The sequence below is a fragment of the Anopheles cruzii genome, chromosome 3 (assembly GCF_943734635.1).
Source record: "Anopheles cruzii chromosome 3, idAnoCruzAS_RS32_06, whole genome shotgun sequence".
Taxonomy (NCBI): domain Eukaryota; kingdom Metazoa; phylum Arthropoda; class Insecta; order Diptera; family Culicidae; genus Anopheles; species Anopheles cruzii.
The window spans coordinates 18,602,502-18,622,826 of record NC_069145.1 but is presented as its reverse complement, the minus strand read 5'-3'; the positions used below and the strand labels follow the sequence as shown (position 1 = coordinate 18,622,826).

The 20,325-nt window shown below is 49.7% G+C and overlaps 1 protein-coding gene across 1 annotated transcript; it reads left to right on the top strand.

Moving 5' to 3' along the window:
• The first annotated feature begins 387 nt into the window (after positions 1-387).
• Positions 388-1,297, top strand: LOC128269981 (uncharacterized). Its single transcript, XM_053007383.1, has 3 exons — positions 388-433; positions 565-661; positions 748-1,297. The coding sequence occupies exons 1-3, from the start codon at positions 388-390 to the stop codon at positions 1,295-1,297; spliced, it is 693 nt and encodes a 230-aa protein (XP_052863343.1).
• Positions 1,298-20,325: the final 19,028 nt, after the last annotated feature.

The following is a 20,325-nucleotide window of genomic DNA, read 5'->3' as shown; positions in this document are numbered from 1 at the left end:
TCGAACAAATTGATAATTTAACCACGGACATAAAAATCAGCGCCAGTGGTTTCCCACTGCACCGTCGGCCAATGGTTTACATCCAAAGAGATACTTCTATTGACGAACTCAGCACCAACGGTGCAACGGTCACGTTTTTGTGTTTGTTTAATTAATTCCAATGGCGCTGAGTAAACATGGCACGTGGCATGCAGAGTGCAATTTTCTTTCACATTTACCTTGACGCATGGCGCAGATGATACCACTCTGTGTTGTGCCACCATTTCGAATGCAAAATTATTGGGTTGTTTGCTCAACGATCACGGTTACGTGCGTTCGTGACAATATTCTGATATGATGCAGCGTATTTTGTTTGGTCAATCGATATTGCACTGCTTTCAGTGCACCATGTTGGAGCTGCTGTGGAATTACATACTCATCGTGCTTATTCTAGGTATGTAGCAACTGTCCATTAAAATTTCCAGCAAACTCGGTCTCTGGTTCATTAGGTTCTCTGTTACTTAAGACAAAGACTGCAAACAATTTTTGTAAGGGTTGCCTAGCTAATACCCGTTTTCAATGCAGGTCTTATGAAGTCTACCCTGGGCCATTACTGGCTTTGGATCGGGGCGTGGAGATTTGATGATTTGCATGCATCCCTCGAATACTATGAATCTTCCAGGTAGGCAGTTTCCATCTCAATTCCATCCTTCCCCCAGTGTGTATCGTTCCAGAACCATCCCACATGTGACGGTCACCTCGTTCCAGATTGAAGCAATTCTTGGTCAATTTGGTGTTTTTCCTAGTGTATCCTCCCATACTGCTGCAACGCTGGTGCCAGTCGGAGTTTTGTCAACGTTCGACCGACACCGAAGATGACATCATTGAGCTGGCCATCGACGATGGTGAGGATGAGTTGCTTCGCCGCGGAATGTTGCGTGGTCGGATGATCGTTCAGAAAGAAATAATTTTAAACGACGGCCGCGAAGACGAATTCTATCGACGGTATGACGACATGGATAACGATGCGGCACAGGAAAGCTACCCTGGAACTCCCCTCATCCGTTCACCTTCTGGTGAGCCACTGAATCTCTCGAAGGATCACGACCCAAGGGAGTCGGGAACTGGAAAAATCCTGGCATCGACCAAATCGATCGATTCGGTTTCAACAGATTCTTCGGAGGATGAGTTCGGTGCGAACGATGAAATGGTTTCAATGCAGCAAAGGTCCACGTTCCACTCAGCAATCTCGTCGTCCAGCTCCACCACGAAGGATTTTAATGCCCCGTATCGAAAGGATTCGTCGCATAAGACATAGAAATTGACCACAATAATCCAAAAATACACCTTGTTGAATGAAGTTCATTGAAGTGAAAAAGATGTTTTTCAGATAATGTCCCACCCCAGTGTCCCAATGACAGTTGCGGCCAAACCAAATGACAAGACCATCCCGCGCCAAGCGGGATACTTAAACAATCCATTCCCGACGTTGGCAGAGTGTAAATCTTTCCGAGCCATGACCATCCAAGAACGGGCCGCGTTTGTTGCATAAATCTTGCTTACATCACCCGAAAAGACCGCACTCCATCGTGCGGCAGATTTACGAGCACCGAAAGCCACGTCTGGCACGGCACCAAACAGCTGACGGACGGCTGCGCTAACGGTCCGGTAAACACACGCCCTCACTTGACCCGTTGACTCACAAGTGTGTGGAAATATTGTGAAACCACCCGGGCCGCGGAAAACAACACGATTCCCGAAAATTGGCTGGCATGAAAAAGTGCCCAAAAACCGAAAATTAGATGCCGGCGGGTCGACGGGAGCGACCAACGCACGGCACACCCAGCGCGGCTGATCACGGCCGACGATCGCCATCAGTTTTGGAGATGCTATTTTCGGAACTGTCGTTCCCTCGAGGGACCAACCTCCAAAGTCGGAGATTTGATTTCCAGAGTCCTCCAAAGTGGTCCGGGCCGGCACTTGGCCTACGAAATACCATGCGGCCGATGTGGGGTGCCGGCGAAGAACTGCAGCAGCCCGGCTGAAGATGGCTAAGACGAAGACCAGATGCGCCAGCGTGCGCGCGCGCCGAGGTCTTGGAAGGAGTTTGTTTTTAGCTCCCGGGGTCAGGGCGGCCGAAACGGTTCCATTTCCGAGACACATAATGATAACAACAGCCGGCCCCGGGGGAGGATCGGATCCCATTAAGTGTCCGACACCCACCACCGAGCAGTCACCACGCGGCGTTGGCCGCCCTCGCCTAAGGCGGCCGAAACCTAGAAACGGGTTTTGACAGTCTTTTTGATAGCCGACGGTCGATGAGCGTGTGAAGCGCAGAACACTTTCGGGGAGCGTAAATTTATGATGTCGCTGCCGATGTTGCGCAATGCAGCACGCCACGATCGCCGATGGCCGGGATCTGGATCTGAAGAGTATCCGTAGGGTTTCTGGCGTGGTTGCCATGGCGGCCGTTTGTAGGGCGCATTTTTCTTTCACCAACAGCGACCGCGGCGAACGAGGTAACGGTGCAAGCCGGTCGAGTTGTTTAGAGTGAATGCTTGCACGACGCCGCTGCAGTGTGGCACGAAAGTTATCTCCATTACAGCGAAGGCTAAGCAGGGTACAATGGACGAATTATTTTAATGCACTAACATTCCATGAGAAAGACGTGTAGCATGGTTATGTGAAGCCTTTTTTTGCCATATGCCAACCATAAATAAGGCAGAGGATTGGTATGTCTCATTACACTTCAAGTTGACTTGTTGATAATTGTGATAAGCTGGTAACCCACATACAGTACTAGCGCAAACTTCGGTAAAAAAGTCGAATATTGGAAACCAAATAAACGATAATTAGAATCAACTTGTTCACTGTTTGCGACGTACGATGAACATCGAACATCGTCGTTCGAGAAAACAATCGACGAAACTCTGTTCCAATAAATGGGTAAATTGTTCCTCACGTTAGTGAGATCCACAATGCATTCGCGTTAATTTATCAATGTATTAGTAACATTTCTATCAAGGATTTCAGTATTCAACTCTATTTGAGATATGTGCTGCTGCCGATCACTTGATCAAACATTCGACGTAAGCGATTTGATCGATGAACGATTTGACGTACAATTGAGGCATTCGTACGCAATTAGTATTTTATTAATAAGAGAATGTTGATTTACGTTAACTACAACAAATAATAAATGTTGTTGGCTTTTCTGACGAGACCAGAATCTGTACAGTACGAAACAATTTATTTACTGTACGTTTTACGTCAACATTTGCAGGTTTTCCATGGTTTGCGTGCCACGTGCACCACACAGTTGGGTGCCTCTGCCGCCGCCGTAATGGGGAAAACACACCTCAGGAATGCATTGGGTCAAGTGGGCGACACGACACGGCCGCGGAATGACCAAACAAGCGCAAAAGGAGGGCCCCACCGCCCCGCTGCACGAGCGGGGCGCGTCCATCATCATGAAGACGCGCCCGTCGACATTGTACGGCGGCAATGTGGAGCATCCACGGGTATCCGGCCAGGTCGCAGCATCCACCGCCGGCCCCCGCCTGCGGTACGGTTGTCAAACCGCGACCGCGGCGCGGCCGGGTTTTCTCGCTCTCCCTCTGGCCACTCGTGATCGCCGACCCTCGGAGTGAAAGGTGACGTGCGAAGCAAGTTGTTTTTGTTTTCGCTCGTTCTCACTCGCGCACACCGACGGCTCAGAAATTGATTTTCTCTCGCATTTTGTCGCTCTTTTTCTCTTCGTTTCTCACGCGGCACACGACGGCGCCAACCGGTAAAGGGTTGAGCGAATGTTGGCCGGTTCAAAGACGAAGCCAACAACGGATGACGTCGCATGACGAGGGATACAGTCACAGCTTGGTAAACTGTTTTCGTTTTTTTATACGAATACCCTTCTTTTAGAGTTACATTTTTGAAGAAGGTTACGTCATGAACAGTTCCTAACTCCTGTGTTCGGTGTCCAGTTACTACGAGAATTGCCGGATGACAAGACCGAACTCGACACAGCATCCACAGGCAATCTGTACTGACACGATTAAAATACCTACTTTATACCTCTTAAAACGGGTGTATTATCATCAACTGCAATGGAATGTCTGTCAAATGTCCAGTGTCTAGTCCAGTGACATAGGCGTTTAGTATCCCGGGACCTTTCATGTTCAAACATCTAACTGATCAAATTGGTAGCCGCTTCTTACTAGCTATTAATCACTTCTACCTGAGCGGGTTATACGAAGGAGTCCTATGCCTGAGTTGAATGTCTACCCTAGTAAATCACGTTTCATCTGTATTGAACTTCGGCATGTCCATTACTCAGTGCAAGAACGCTATCTGTTTCTTCTTTTTTGACCCGTTGACTGAATCAGAAATAAATGAATGGAAACCAATAGATAAATCCGCGTAGACGGATGATCTACGCACCTACTTATTGATGCAGAAACCGAAACAAAACACACCACCGAGGCGCGACTGTAGACCGCGGCCGCGTGGAGTGTCCCCGAGAGCGAGCGGAATCCGAGAGAGCGGACCGCGGAAAACAGAGCCACCCCAGAGAGGAGAGCGAACCGGGCCGAGAGCGCACGCGCATATCTCTGCGTGTTGGCCATCTCTCGACGCGCCGATCCCCAACTCCGCCACCCTTCGCCCGTCCGTCCGCGTTGAAGCTGCGCCCCGGCGCCCATGTGCCTGATGCTGCGGAGGCGCTGACCAGAAGCCGGGGCCGCGGCAGGCTAGGTTCGGTCCCGAGAGCGGCGGGACTACAACAAGCGACAGCGACACAGCCACCGGCAGGGAAGGGGGCTACAGCAACGGGCCTGGGCCGCGCCGCTTTCGGAATCGAATCTCGAACATTTTTCTCTTTTTATGCTCAGTATCGGTGCGCCGGGGCCTTAGTATAGCGGCGATCTTTACTTGCGATCGATGCGCGCGCGCACGCGGCCACACTCTCGCGCGCGGCACTGTCATTCTGCGCCGTTCACGTCCCGTCACCCCGTCGTCGTCGTCATCGTGGCGTCGTCGTGTGTATACCTCCGTCCGCGACCGTCACCGTGTGAATCCCTTTCGAGGTGGGAACCGAACCGTTTCTGTGTTGTTTTCCATCGCCGCGTATTAAGTTCGGATATTCGGTGCGGAATTGCGCGCTAAGTCGACCGTCGCGAAACGAAACCAATCCATAGATCGTGACGGCGTCCGGGTCCTGGAGTGACCTCATTCGGTGGGATGCTGACCCGCGGGGCCCCAGCGTCCGTGAGCCGTGTGAGATGTGAGTGAGTGGTCCAGACGGGAGTTTGTGCACTAGATTCGTGCAGCAGATTGTGTTTTGGTCGCAAAACCAAGTGAACCGAGTCAGTGAAGGAAGTGTGTATCGGGCCGACCGCGGGAAAATAATAGTGTGTCAAAGGTGCACCGGAGTGGTGTGGAGTGTGCGTGGTGGCGGTGCAGGGAAAACAGGTTTTCCTCCGTCCAGCACCGTCGGTCATCCGGCTGAAGATCCCGTAATCCCGGCAGGCAGCTCGTTGGCAGAATCGCAGAATCACGCTCGGGCCGTAATCCGGAAAACGTGACCGTGAAAATCGGCCCCCTTCTCATCACCCAAAGGTAACCCACAAGAATAGGGCCCAGAGGTAGCAATCTAATACCACACGCCTTCGGTGGCTGGTCCGGCGAAGTCCGGTGGGGACTTTGCCGCAGTGTGTCAACTGTCAAATCGAACCGAACGCGAATGGAACGGGGTGTTTGCAACGATCTGCCGAATGGTCAGTCGATCGAACGATCGATTGATCGCACCACACGTATGCGTCTGCGAAGCTCAGCCAGCTCCGTCTCCCCGTGTCCCCTGGGGTAACCTTGGGCTGCTTGCGTGATCAAAATTGACAACAAAAACGGGTACCGCGTCAGACGGTTGTTGCCCGGTTTTTTTTTGCTGTTCGTTTTACGTCGTGCACGGGTCAAACCGCAGAGGGGTGGAGTTGCTGACGGGTGAACCTCATCCGCGGTCCAAGGTAAACCACCTTCGCGCCGGTGCCGGACGCTCAAAGGTGTGCCTCACCTTTTCGGGCGAGCCTTCTTCGGAATGCGCCATTCGTCTCGGTCGAGAGCATATTTTCCCTTTCTTTGTGGCCGATTCACCAGTCACCAGGTTTCCTCTTCGCTCGTGTTATGGCGTGTGAAGTAGTAAAGATTGATTGACGGTTTCTTGCGGGCCCTTGTGGACCAAGGGGGGCCAATTCGATCCCGGTGCCAACTTCCAGGCAACTTTCATCCGGCCCGGAGTCTGGGATTTAATCAATCAAACCTTCATCTAGTCCGGCTGGTAACGAAGTGCGAAGATTTTCACTGACCATTGCACCACAGGGCAGCTCGAGTGCTTCGAAAGATTCGGAAGCAAAAGAGGCGAAACCAATTTGTTTAATTCATATTGTTTTTATTTTCAATTAGCCAATTGACCGCCTTTCGTTGTTTGGGTTTTATTAAAACTTTTGTTTTAATTTCATCACAAAACAAACTGTACCGTAATGGTTGAACACAGATGAAGCAGATACTAGACGGTTTTCGAATGTTTTTTCACTTTTTTGTAGTACATCCTTTTACAGTTTTCTAAGCGTTTTTTGGCAGAGTGGCAGAAGTCGATATCGTTGCCTAGTCAGCTTTTCTAAACTTAAATTGGCTATCGGGCATATTTGAACAGAAAAGAATTGATTAGAAAAGGTCAAGCTTGAATCATTCAGAATGAAATTTTGTAATAGTGTGACTTTGAACAGGGCCAAACGAATGAAAATTGAATGTTAAAATGTACAACGAAGAGTATCGTTAATGGACAACAATTTGAGAACGTGTTTTGATGGTTTGTTAAGCTATTTTTCACTAAAGCAGTCAATTTTAAAATTAAACCAAATCAACGGCTGTGGCAAATTGTTTTTTTTTCAACAGATTTTACTAATAATATACACATCAGTATATTACTTTTACATTTATAGGTTTCTGTTAGAGTAAAAAACTCAACATGAAGTGATGTTTATAAATTCAAGTAGCCCTACATGTTTTATTTGTGTCAATTAAAATAGACCAAAACTTAAGTCAACGGACTCGGAATCCTTTTCCACGTGTACTAATTTGTACTAATGCCGTGCCATTATCGCAATGAAATTATGCTCCTTAATAACATTGATTTAAGCAATGAAACACGGGTTAAAGTGCATCAAAGACACGCAATTAAACGAACGAAGACCACAATAAGAAACAAACGGCGCAAACTGTCGGTGTGTTATTCCAAAGCCCAAACAGAAGGCTATGAAAATTCAAACAGAAGCAGTGCCGTCCTCGGAGTCGCTTGAAAGCGAATCGCTATGAAAGAGCTTTCTTGCGCACCGCTCACCAAACGTGGTCGAGCCCTGGCCCAATGTTTGGTGGTGTGTAGTCCGTCCCAGAAGCCACAGCCACAAGCGCTGAAACGTCAAATGGCGGAACGTTGCCAGAGCACGCACACTCTACCGTGTGTCCCCTGGCAACTTTCGCCTATGCTGGCGCACACACTGTCTGACAGCAGGTCTCGTTTGGCCGAGGCCAAACGCGGCACACCACTACACCGACCGGCGGCAGCAACCACCAGCACTCGAGAAAGGTGAACCGCGTGCGAGCGAGTCGGCACCACTGCGGCCCCTGAGCCAGTGCGAGTGACCGAGACCGCACACGGGCGGTCGTGTGTGCGTGCGGCAGCCGCGTTCGTCGGTCGGTGGTGTCAGTCAGACGTACGTACGTAAGCTCTCGACGCGACGATCGTGTGTTCGGTGGTGGTGCCTGGCCTGCTAGTTGCTGTGAGAGCGGCGTGAGCCTCATAAAACTTGTTCGAATGCGAAAAAAGAGGTTGGATTTCCGTCGGACGCTCGCGCTCGCTTTCTGGTCAAAGCTTTGCTGAACCGTGCGTCGTGTCGCTGGCAGAGTGTCTCTAGAATTTCTTCGTTGTGGAAACGTTTTGCGGAATCGCAATCTGCGGCTCGGTGCGGCCGCTCTGTGAGTCGGAAAGTGTGTGGAAACGCGAAAACCTCGAAAACCAGTCCGCTCCGGTCGCCATTCGATCGGTGTTCCGGTTCCTCGTGCACTTACGACCCGACAGAGGAAAGCGGCGACGGACACAGGCGCCATCTCCGCGGCACAAGCTGTTTGCTACTACTGGGCATTTCGAGATTTTAATACATTCGACGCCCGTCGTCGACATCCGTCTCATGCTCTGCAGGTGAGCGGTGTGGCAGCGGAAGCGGCCCCTTCCATTGCATTCACGCGACGCTTCCTTCTTCGCATCGCGAGGTGAGATTCCGTGTCTCTGTGTGAGTGTTTGGTGAGAAAGATCGTCTTATCGTGTGCCTTGTTTAGAACGGTCCCCAGTGACGTGCAAACGCCGGACAGCGTGCAGCATACCTGGCCCCACAGGAGACGCGACAGGAGCAGGGGAAATACACACAACTTTTTGGCTGGCTTCCCGCGGAGGCACTACTAATTCCGCTTCCATAGGTCGTCGCCGCTCGACTCACACACACAGGCGCACGAGCGCGCGCGTCCGTACGAACGCCGTGTTCCCCGTGTGTCACCCGCAGCAACAGTGTATGACGGAAGCAGCAGCAGCAGCAGCAACGATTGCCAGAGCATACGTTTGTGGCCTGCGCGGCGGTGTGGAAAACAATCGGCAACAGTCAACAGCCCGAAGAGTGTGAACCGCGGTGCCCAATAGTCAACAAACGCTGCCGGCAACCAGCCCCCACCAGGACTCCCCCCGGGTTGCTGGCCAAGGATTAGGGTGCTCGGAATTGCATTCCTGGCCTCTAGAGAGGTGGTGGTGGTCCCCGAAAACCGTGCCCCATCGTAGTGTGTTGTGTACGTGTGCCTGACGGCGTGCCGTGTGTGCGTGTGCGTGTCTGTATGCGGAATTTTCCACTAAAAGGGAGCGCGTCGCGTGCAATTGCAATTTTCTGTCTCCTGCCCCAGCAGGCTGTGAAGCAAGGCGCCGCCCCCCACAGGCTGGCTGTTGTTGTGTTGTGAGTTGATTGTTGTTGTGCTCAAGTCAACACGCCGCCGGAAGCACCGAACCCAAAACCCGACCCACCAGCAGCAGTAGCAGCAGGAGCCAACGAGGAGTATCGAGGCCGCAGCCACCAGGTTGCTACGAGCAAAGCAGACACCATCGGGTAAGTGAATCACTCAAGAGAAGCCCCACCTGACTAATGTTTTCCCCGTTTTTCGCGCGTTGACATCAATCTCGTGTTTGGCTGCGGCGTCCGGCGAGAACCAATCGATGACGAGAATCCCGGCTCCCGCCGCGACACGCGTGCGAGAGCGAGAGAGCGTAACAATTGAATAAGCGTCTAAGGTCTCGGGGGATGGTGCCGCCCAGGAGGGGCTTGTTGCGGTTGCTTCGCAGCCGCAGAAGATAAACAGCTGAACTCTGCCTGTGCGCGATCAAGAATGTCTCGTGCCGCCGCCCCATGTGGAGGGGGTTGACCCTTGGCGGTGGCAGTGTTAGTACCGTGCGGCGTGTGGGTTAGGTCACGCGAGGGGCGGCGCGCATAGAGTAAACAAGCAGGCGAACCTGATGGGAGAAGAGCCAGCCCCATCAGGTGTGCCGAGAAGGCTCGACACGGCGCGTCGGAATGATACGGGAACGGGAAGGGGGTGCAGCATAAGATGTGCGAAAGGTCAGGGTAAGGGGTGTTTTGGAACGGCAGAAGGATGGCGGCGGGTAGGTAGCGGGCAGGAAAAGGTAGCGTCAAATCATGAGAATCGCCGTCGTCGTCGTCGCCATTCTTCGCTCGCAACCCCATTGCAGCAGTAGGCCGCCGTACAACGAGGCGCCTACTACGGCGGTGGGAAGAGAAGGGCATTATGCGTCGACGGGAGCTCTCAGTCTCTCGCTCTCTCACTCGCTTGCCAGGGTTCGTGCTGGTTCAAGCGTTGGCTGAAGGGAACGGACTGAGCGCTAGCAGCCGTCGACTTTTCTTGCTTTTTCTACGGGGCGCCTTTACGGCCCGGTTTATTGCTGTGTGCGAGGAGTGCCGGCGCACCCGTGGTGCCGCGAGTAGTGCGCGCGAGTGAGACGGGTGAGGCAGCAACCCCTATTTACGCTGACGATGTGGTGCTAATGCTGCTGGCGATGCGAGTGTGCGTGAGACAGTGGCGGGCTAATGACAACGCACTCTCGACTCGAATGACCGACCGAACTCGTTTTGGGGTGGCTTGGAGAGTCATCGACGGAACTGAGCGTTGCGTGTGCCCGTGTAGAGGGAATGCTTCGCCCGGCTCATGGGTGGATAGAAATCCTCGATGGATTTTTAAGCACGAGAGAGATAGCGAGCGAATGTTTCAGAGAAGCGAGAGAGGGAGAGCACCAGACGGAGTTGGTTAGTGTTGGTGCTGGCCTTCGGTTTCGATCGGTCTCTCCGCATAATGTGGAACGGAACGGAACGGAACGGAATGGTGTTGGCCGCAGCGAACACCGCAGCGGCGGATGGTAGAGCAAAAAATATGCTCTCTACCCTCTGGTGGTGTCCGCTGTTTCGGCTGTGTTGGTTGGTTGGTTGGTGTGCTGTGTGTGTTATTCATGGGCGCAATGATCGATCGTTTCCACTGCCGCCGTTCGCTGTGCGTTTGGATTATTCAGGCGAAATAGGGTGGCTCACTGCGTTAATCATGGATTTTATTTATTTTTGGGACTGTAGCCAGTGATCGATGTTGCTATTTGTTTCCTATTTTTGGCCCGTCCGGTTCGCTGTGGGTCTTTTCAAAGGAAAATAATAGTCATAACAATAGTTTATGGACGATTTTTTTATGCTTCGCTGCCGATGATTGTGCAACTGCCATATGCTTTAGTGTTTGTGGATTTTTAAATTATATTTTAGGGGAAATTTTTATTTGCATTATATCAAGTTTGTTCAGTTTGCTTAAGCGATCAAAAACGAAATGTTGATCATTTCTATGAAGTTCCATTTAGTTTTTTTATTTCCAGTAATTTTCTTTCATAGGTTTTTTGATTTCCAAATTTTTTTTTAAGTTACCAATTCAATTGAACCATTTTTCAAAATCTTTGCATATTCTAGCAACATATTTTTACGGACTTCTTTCATGTTTTAAATTTAAAAAAATATAAATGGCAAAAAGTGGCCTCGTTTTTTGTACACCACACTTGATATTAGTCTCCCGTCTGTTCACGGTCGGTTGAACTGTCAGTCGTGCCACGGTGTCGTGCTTTCCTTTGTTTGCCATTGTGCATCAGAATCATTACTTATGCTTTTTTCGTAGCATATGATGCCGGCGATAAAAATACATTGTTACCAGCGGGCCGTAAAGTGGAAAGGGGATGTAAAACTAAGAGAATGAGAGAGAAAGAGAGTAAAATAAATGTTAATTTTGCGTGTGTTGCCGGCAAACGGCGCACACACTGCCTACTTTGATGGAAAAATGCCGAATGTTCCCCGCGCGCCTCACGGGGGAGGCACCGACGTTCCGTCGGCCCAAAAACGCACGCCGCGCCACCCGGTCGCGAACTCGCGGAGAGATAATCAACAAAACGGAACCGGAGAAAAGAGGAGCAAAACACCGAAACCCATGACACGACACCGCCGCCGCGACGCACTGAGCCGGCTGTTCTGTTTCGCCGATGACAGAACGCGCGATTCGAATGAGGATGCGAATAGCAATTTGGTCATGCCGCCGCGGCGTCAACCATCTGCCCCCGCGGATCGCGGATGCCAACGTCGTGTTGTGTGTGTGTGTGCGCTTACGCGAGAGAACAGAACCGGAACCAGGTATGGCCGGGAAGAAAGTGATACACCTTCGGCCCTCGGGCGGCTCTGTTTCGGGAATTACTGCCGCCGATGGACGTGCGTGCCGGGTAATGAGCGCAATTTGCAGTGACCAAAGGCGAATCCGTCTGGCGCAATGACGGAGGACGAATTGTAATTCGAACAAGCCGCAGCCAGTCGAACAAAGGTAACCCGGCGACCGGGAGAAAACATACAACATCTCTCTCTCTCTCTCTCTCTCCGTCTGTGCTCTGCCACGTTCCGTGTACGGCGGATTGGTATGCTGCTGCGGACGGTTTAATATTTCAAGCCGGATTCGATCCAATCGGCCCAAACGTGGGGTGGTTTCTCGAGTGGCTGTTGCTTGGGATTCGTCCGCTCGAAGGGACATCCGACGGACCACAAAGAGCGAGAGAGAGAGAGCGCAGCTGTAAGCGGATATCATCAGCCTTGCCTTGCCTACTATGTTCGCTCGCTTTCTCTCTCTCTGGTTCTCTTTTCGGGGTTGGTTTCTATTTCGAGGCCGCCGTCGATGTGTGCGTGGCTCTGCTCTCTGCGATAGTGTGTAGAGAGCATAGACCTTCTCTCACACACTCGCGTGTGTTGGCCTCACGAAACCAACGGGTGCACAGTGTACGGCGAGATAAAGAGCCATTCCTCCTCTCGCGGTCTCGCGGTGCTGACTACGTGCGGCCATCGCGTTTATGCTTTGTCCCCTTGGTTGAAAAATTGCCCTTTTTGTGGTGTCTCGCCTGCCTCCTGCCGTGTGTTGTTGATGAGGAGGTTCTCGATCGAGGGTAACTAACCAGCACCACTACCACCACACACACACACCACACGGCAGCTCTTTGTTGCAGAAGCCGCACCGTGGCCCCGAAGCGGCGGGCATAGGGTGACCAGCAGTTGTTGCCCTTGCGTGTGTTTCGCAATGATAAAACGGTTTTCCTCTCGGTTTTCGATTGGGGGGTGTGCCAAGTTTGCTTTCTCTATGCTGCGGTGCAATAGTGTGCGTGCGCATAATTTTGTTTATTGCATTGTTGTTCATGATTTTTTCGTTCAAGAATTCATTTAAACTTCATTTTATTCGTAAATTTAATCTCACAAATTTATTGCCAATGGGTGGAACTGAGGACTGATGATATAAAATATTAAGTTTTACATATTTTTTTAGGTTTATTTATGTTATATACTATTCATACAAATTGATACACTTGCATGTGTAAAGCCTAAAGGTCCTGAAGGGCAATTGCACGACCCTTTCTATTCGATTGAAAACCCTTTCTATAAATACATCGTTGGGGCGAAACTGATTCCGTCCCTTTTTCATATCAAAAAGCCAGGTGAAAAAATTACATACCCTGGGCCCGGTGCAAACCACCGGTCTCACAGGTCTCTGCCAGTGCACCGCAGAAATGCAGCCACCGAGTTCCCGAGCGTAATTGCAATCAGTTGCAACTCTCAGCTGTGTGTCGACCAAGCGGCCCAAGAGCGGCACGCGCAGTCAGCCAGCCTGCGATTGGGAAGAAAATTGCTAGCAAAATAAAGGAAAAACGCTCCGCGACGGAACGTGCAGCAGCGTGGTGTGGTGTGGCCCCAAGACGTTGCCTTTTATGGTGTCTTTTTGCAAAAATAAGAACACTCTTTGGTGGGCCCCTTCTCGGACGAAGCGTGCACTCTTTTTTTACCGCTCTGGTGGTGGTGTATCTTGGTGTGATATTTCCATCTTTGCCACAGTGAAGTGGCACACCGGACACGAGTGCAAAAGAGCCGGATGCTGGAACACGATGCTGGGACGGACGGCACGTAGAGGCTCTGCTATGTAGTTGATCTTTCTGGAAATTTATTGTCAGGAGATCAGCGTTGAGAAAGTTGCAATAATAAACAATCTAGTATTGGAGCTTTGGGGAGTATTATTTACCGCTAAAGCCGGGGTTTTAGCTCAAGTTTAGCTTGGAGCGGGTTTCGGTTCCACGAAACAAACCGTCTGTTGCTTGCTAGCTTGTTTACGTTCGATTCTCAAGCGCCTACAAGTGTCTTGTTTTTTTGGTTTATATTGTTAAAGTTCCATGGGTTTAGTCACTACTTTAGCCCGAAAACTTTTTAAACGTTTCATTATTATTAGCTACAGCCCAGGCCCAGCCCCTTGAAAATGATTGATTGCTAGCGGGCGACCCAGTACGGTGTTTGAAAGCTCTTTTTGCTCTGCAAGTTAAATTATAATCTTCAGATTTTATTGTCGAATGCAAAATTCGATTTTCTACACCGAATAACTGTCAGTGGCCACATCTTGCGATCAATATTTCAAATGTCTTTCGTTGTTAAAGAGCCGAAAGAAGAAGGGGATGTCTCACGTCGAAGAATAACTTTCCGACTCCGGTCTTCGGTCACCACGGCGCACAGTTTTGATTTATGCATGTCATCAGTGCCATGCTGCAATCTATGCTTTTCCGTTCTCTCCCGTCGATGCTAGTAGCGATATTGAACTATATTCTCGAACCAGACCATTGCGGGTCATTTTGCTTGCTGGTGGTTAGAGGGCGTATCAATAAAATTGTGCGAGAATTTATTGCCTCGAAATTGTTATTTGCCTATGCCTATCTAATATCGATGAGATTGAAAGATGTGTCCTGCCAGGTTCTGAAGACGAAGGACAAATAAAGAAACCTTCGTTTGGAAAGGTTGGGCAGAGAGAAAGTCGACGAAAGAAGAAGATGGACGTCCCAAAAATCTTCCCAATATTGAAAGTTCAGCTTCGACGTCCGGTTCTTTTGAAGCTAGAATATCAAACGCTTGTTTCCGCAGAAGAAAAAGTAAAACAGATGGCAATAGACTTTATCCAGCGACAGCGACGCTGTCTACTTTTGAAATTTGAGATTTATGTTGCTCGAGCCCTTTTTCCCCTTGCCAGAATTCGAAAGGATCATTCTACGAACTGGAGGTGTTATTTAATATTTTTAGTACACTTGAACGTAAAACAAATCAGTAAATATAAATTAAATGCAGCCAAACAATAAGTTTTTTTGAACGAAAATTTATTTTAGAAATTTATGATGTAATGCACTTAAAGAGGTTGTTTTGCAAAAGGCGTAAATGAACTTTCACAAACACAAACACCATCCAGCGTCTCTGCGTCAGTGCCTTACCCATCTGGTTGATGTCTGGTAAGGATTATGCGGAGGACTTCATCTTCAGACCCCGTTGATGAGGGCCCAGTCGGTCCTGTTTTGCTGCCGCGCCACTCTACACCATAGCATTCGAGAAAATCCCTCAACGGGGAAATGCAATGCCATTTTCCTTGCCAAGCCGCGCTCTCTCTCGCGATAAGTCAAGCTTTGCCGTCGCCTGTTTGCCTGTGTCGAGCGTCTTAATGCCACCGGTCGAGGTTTGTCAATAGTTTATTGCCTCCGTCACAACACTTTCTTCGGCGCGATCCGACTGCGTCAATGCGGGCCACCTTTTCCGCAAGGGAATTAGCTCTGGCTCTCCGGAAAGTGTAGGAAACGCGCAACGCGATAAAAGAAATCCACAAGTTCCGGCCACCAGAGAGGGGATGTTGCGCGCGCTCTGTGTTGCCGCCGCTGTCTTGGGGCCACCAACATAATTTATTTCACTGCAGCAAATCGAATTTGTGCACCTTATTATCGTCGTTGCGCGCCGGGTTGTGCCCCCGGGAGCTTTCGGTACGATTCGGTCCAGAGATCAGTCAAGACTTTCCACGAACACAGCGAGTCACCAGCAGCAGCGACAGCATGAGCTTCTTTACAAGCGTATAGCTTTGGGCGAACCTGACTACAGATTAGACCGACCATCGCCGGCGAGCTCTCGCATAGATCACTCGTTTTGTGGTGGCATCAAACGAGAGGACATGATACACAGAGACTCACCAGGGGCTATTGAAATATTGCCTTTCATCTGGACTTTCTTAATTGATTAGATTCGCTCCCGAGAGCGGGTCCCAGGTCGCTGCCATCGTCTATCGTCGTCCTGGTGGGTTGGCAAACAGCAAGCGAGCTTTTAGAGCGCAGACTCATTTAGGATTTGTTGTGCGACGACGAAGACGACATCCTGACGGCTGGGAATTTATGTGGCCGAGCTGGAAGGAGTATCTTTAAACGTTCGTATATTGGTTCAACGCCCCATTGGAATCGGAATCTTCGGTGACGCCACCAGCATTCGGGTGACTCGCTACGCAAATGAGTGGTCCTTCCTTTTATAGTGGCGCCGAGAATTTTCATCGTACATTTTTAATAAGCGTTGCGCAGTAAAATTGTGCAAACTCTGCACAACAACACACCGTGGCCGTGGCTCGAAACAAAGTTTAAAACGTTAATGAACATTTAATGTTCATTCCTCGGGGTTGGGGAACAACATCCGAGGCCATTCTCCGACCGCGGGTTCCCAAAAGCGACTAACAGAGATCAATTTGTACCTCCTTTGTTGGGGGAGCGCTCTGCTCTCTTTGGTCCGGGCCGAAGTTGAGGCGATAAAGTTACCATAAAGCAACCAGCAACCAGCAACCAGGAGGGTTGTTGTTGTGGCCCCGGTTGTCGCCGAGATACAAAATGCTAATGAGAAACTCTGTAAAACTAATGACGACACTCTATCGCGCCCGGCATGCCGTATATGCTTTTGGGAAGGATCCTGCATCCTTCGCAAGGCTTTGTGACGGGCATAGTTAGACTCTCCCCACAAAGCGGGGCACTATTTATGATCCATCGGTTGTGGCGGTGGTTTTCGTGGGACCTCTCAAGCATTGTGCAATCACGTTGGAAAGGGATCTAGTTACTCGGATCCGGGTCTAGAAGAAGCAAAAAAAAAACATGACTAAAGAACCTTCTCGTACCAAAAGCTAGTGGCACTCGTCGTTTGTGGTTTCGACTTGAAATGGAATATTTTATGACACGTCGCTGTATCGTGTAGGTTATTTTTGACATTTCAAACCCAAATCCCAAAACGAGTAAATTACCATTTGGTAAAACGATACCCATCCCACAAGAGCCGAGACCCGGGTCTCTGTACGCGGCTTTGTGGCCGATGCGTCAGAGGGAGCTGCTTCGGGACTTTGGATTCGAAATGCGAAACTTTTTCTTCTGTTGTTCTCCCTCTTGGCAACGATTAGCATAACAAGATGTGTGCCACTCTTTGGTTGCTTTCGATCCTGTTAACATATTTGTCCGGTGCCGGCCGGCGGCGGTGCTTCTTCACCAAATCATGTTCCACCGCCTACCAGTGCGCATCCCAGAATCTAATCGGCCATAAAACGATAAAAAGAGGGCCAACATTCAGGCGATGGGCGATGAAAAGGATGTTGTTTTAGTTAATTTTTGGGAGCGAAAATCGGCTAAAGAAGGGTTCCGTTGCCGAATCGAGTTTTACGTGCGACGTGCGGTCCAAAGGACGATCCTTGTTCTCCGGGTTGAGCTTGGCGAACGTGAGGGCGAATGGTGGTTGCCTTCGGGCTACCATCCTAGTAGTCCTTGTAAGGGCGGAGGTTGGTATGAATGGACGAGATGTTCCACTGCAATGCTCTGCTCTGTGCTCAATTTAGCGAAACAATCAGTCCCGTTCGTTTTTTTTCCTGGTTCCATTTAGTGGTTGTAATTTTATTGCTTTTCTAATTCGCAAGAAAAAACGGTGGCGTAATGGTCGGCGTGGTGGTACCTGGTCTTGGTAGGTAATGGAGTAGATTCTTGCGAACATCCTCTTCTATGGGCGCAATGCCGCGTGGGGATAGCAACCAACCATTTATTTACGCCTACTAGGAGGCGCGAAGTACAGCCGGGGGAGACGTGCACTGTACGGAGGCGAAAACATTTAAAACCAGCATCAGCAGAAGCCACGGCTGGCTCTCCAAATGCGCTTCGCTTTCACTTGCCGGTGGAGGCCCTTCAGGGAGCGTCGTCGTCGTAACCGGGGATTTGAAGCGCCGAATGGAACAATAATGGCATAAAGGACGAGCACATTTATATTTATTGCCAGCACATTATTGTTGTGCCGTGCCTCGCCGCGGCGCGCGCACATTCCGAGAAGAATCCCGTCTCTGATTTATCTCTGAATTTTATTTATGCTTTTTTACGAAAGCAACGGCCAAGAGCGCACTTTCAAAACAACATAACGCGCTCGCCCACGGCGGACCGCGGAGGGCCCCAGTTTCTCCCAAAGTGTCTGGTGACTCACGGGGCTATTATTGGGGCTCGCCCGGCTGCTAAGTGGGTTGTAAGGGGTTTTCCGATTCCAGGTAATTGGCCTGCCCTATCCCGTTCGAGAGCTGGCAGTGGCGTGTACCTTTCATAATTCCTGCTTCAGTTTTTTTTGGGTCGTCCAGCAGCCCAATGCGGCTATTTGGGTGGCTTCTCTAGGGGCAAGGTCAAGGTCGTCCGACGGGTGACTTATGCTGGCTTATGCCGGCCACAAAAGCGCACCACCACCGTTTGAATTGAGCCTACGACAAAGGGAAAATGAGGGAAAACAGGAAAAAGGATCAAAACGAATTGCGCGGAAGGCGAGAAAAAGCGACCATCAACAAGGAAGGGTCGCCAAACACACAGAAGCCGAACCAAACGAGAGAAGCCTCTTCGAGATGATTTGTCCCGAGAGCAATGGTTGATGGTGTTGAAAATTTACAATCAACAACAAACACCTTTCCCTTGGGTGGGAGGCTTAATTCGTGCCTCACTTCTTTCTCTCTGTCTATCCCTCCAATCGCATTAACACAAAATTCACGACCGCGGGCACGGCTGGAATGGGTTGTGTTCCCGTTTTTCTTCATCGGCGTCTGGGTTGTCCCTTTTTTGGTCCCACAACAACCAGCCGACTGTGGGCAGGACTGTGTCTAGCTATCCAGTTTTAAAGAGCTGCACGTTCTGTGTGTGTGTGTGTGTGTGGTGTACATTATCTCCGCCATCGCCATCGCCACTTTATCGCCGTCTCTTCATCAAACTCGAAAATGGGGCGGGCACCACGCGGCCGGCCGGTCGGCTGGTCGCCGAGGATTGTTGTAATGGTGAAACACGGCCGATAAAGTTGTGGAAGGAAAATTGTGTGGCCCGCATCAACCACCCCCACCCGCCCACAACCCCGGTTTGGCGTTGGCGACGGCGCTCATAAAGAAGCGCCAAAATGGGTGATAATAAAATATTATGATGTCTTGATTTTGTAATTTTCGAAGCCCCCGGTGGTTGCCGCTGCGGGCGGCGCTCTGTCCACGACACGAAGGGGTTCGTTAAGGAAAGGGTTTTGGGACACACATACACACATACAGCTGCTGTGGTGTGCCTCTTTTTGGTTATGCAAATCTTGCCCGACTGTAAAACATTCTATTGGAATGGAGGGATTTATTTGGGGCGTTTCGAGGCACTATCGGTGTTTGATAATCTCAGACGATTCAGTTTTCGATCGTAGAATACACCAAAAGTAATAAAATGGCCTAAAGAGATGTTCTTTCTCCGGTTTATCGCGCATACACGCAGCAGAGATAACCTTCAAGATTCGGGTTCTCTTTTGTTGGTGTTTGAACATTAAACTCATCAACTTTTTCTTCCTTGCTTATAACATCTGAGAGAAAGCGGTAGAAATGAATTTTTCTCACATTCTTTAACCATTACGGGATGGTCTTGATGTAAGTCTTGCCGAAGGCCGCAAACCCTGCCGCTAGTGTTGCCATGACAACGGCGACATCTTTTTAGCACAGCAACTCAGGTTAATAGTAACCATGTTTTACGCATCGTACCTCTTTTGACTAAATTTCTATTCCATTAATTTATTCAAAAGGTTTAATTTTTTAAACTTTGAATGAATTTTTAATTTAATTTGTTAACTCAGTTCTGTCATTGCTCTGAGCAAAGCGCTTCCAAAACATTTGATTGGCGTTGCTGTATAATCAAAACATCACTTTTGCGATGCTGTCACAGCAAGCCAATCTGACGACTGACAGCATACTGGCGTTCTGATCAGAGTGTAGCAGACACCTTCACTAAGTCTATTCAACAATAATTCTTTTCTTCGTCCGATGTTTAAATTGAGCAATAAAAGCTCTGCCTGTTGCAGTTTACCGCGTGCACAACACACAAATTGAGACACAAAACTCACAAAATTGTCACCTGAAAGTCGCTTAAAGGTCATCCATTTTTGGTTCCTAAATTTGCGTCAATCTTGTTCGTGTAGTTCTCGAGCAAGAAAAGCATGCACCCAACAATGGTTCAATTGCTTTGCATAAAACAGTGTGTCGTTTCATAAACGTCGCAATCGATGCCTCATTGCATTTCCGTTAACCTCCGCCGACGGTGCTATTGGCCGATAATTTAAAATCAATATTTCCAGTTTTCCAGCTTTACATACACACCCTAACCACCGCGCACGGATGCCGCACCCTGTAAAGAGGTGAAAAGGTTAAGTGAAAATGGTAAAAAAATGAACTCTCTCGCCCAATGAACTCTGTCGTCTGGCCAGTCATCGGGCCGGGCGAGGGTGCGGTGGGTCCTGGTGATTGAATTTGAACGATGAAAATTTCCACAACCTCTTTCCGTTTTCGTGCAATCTAATT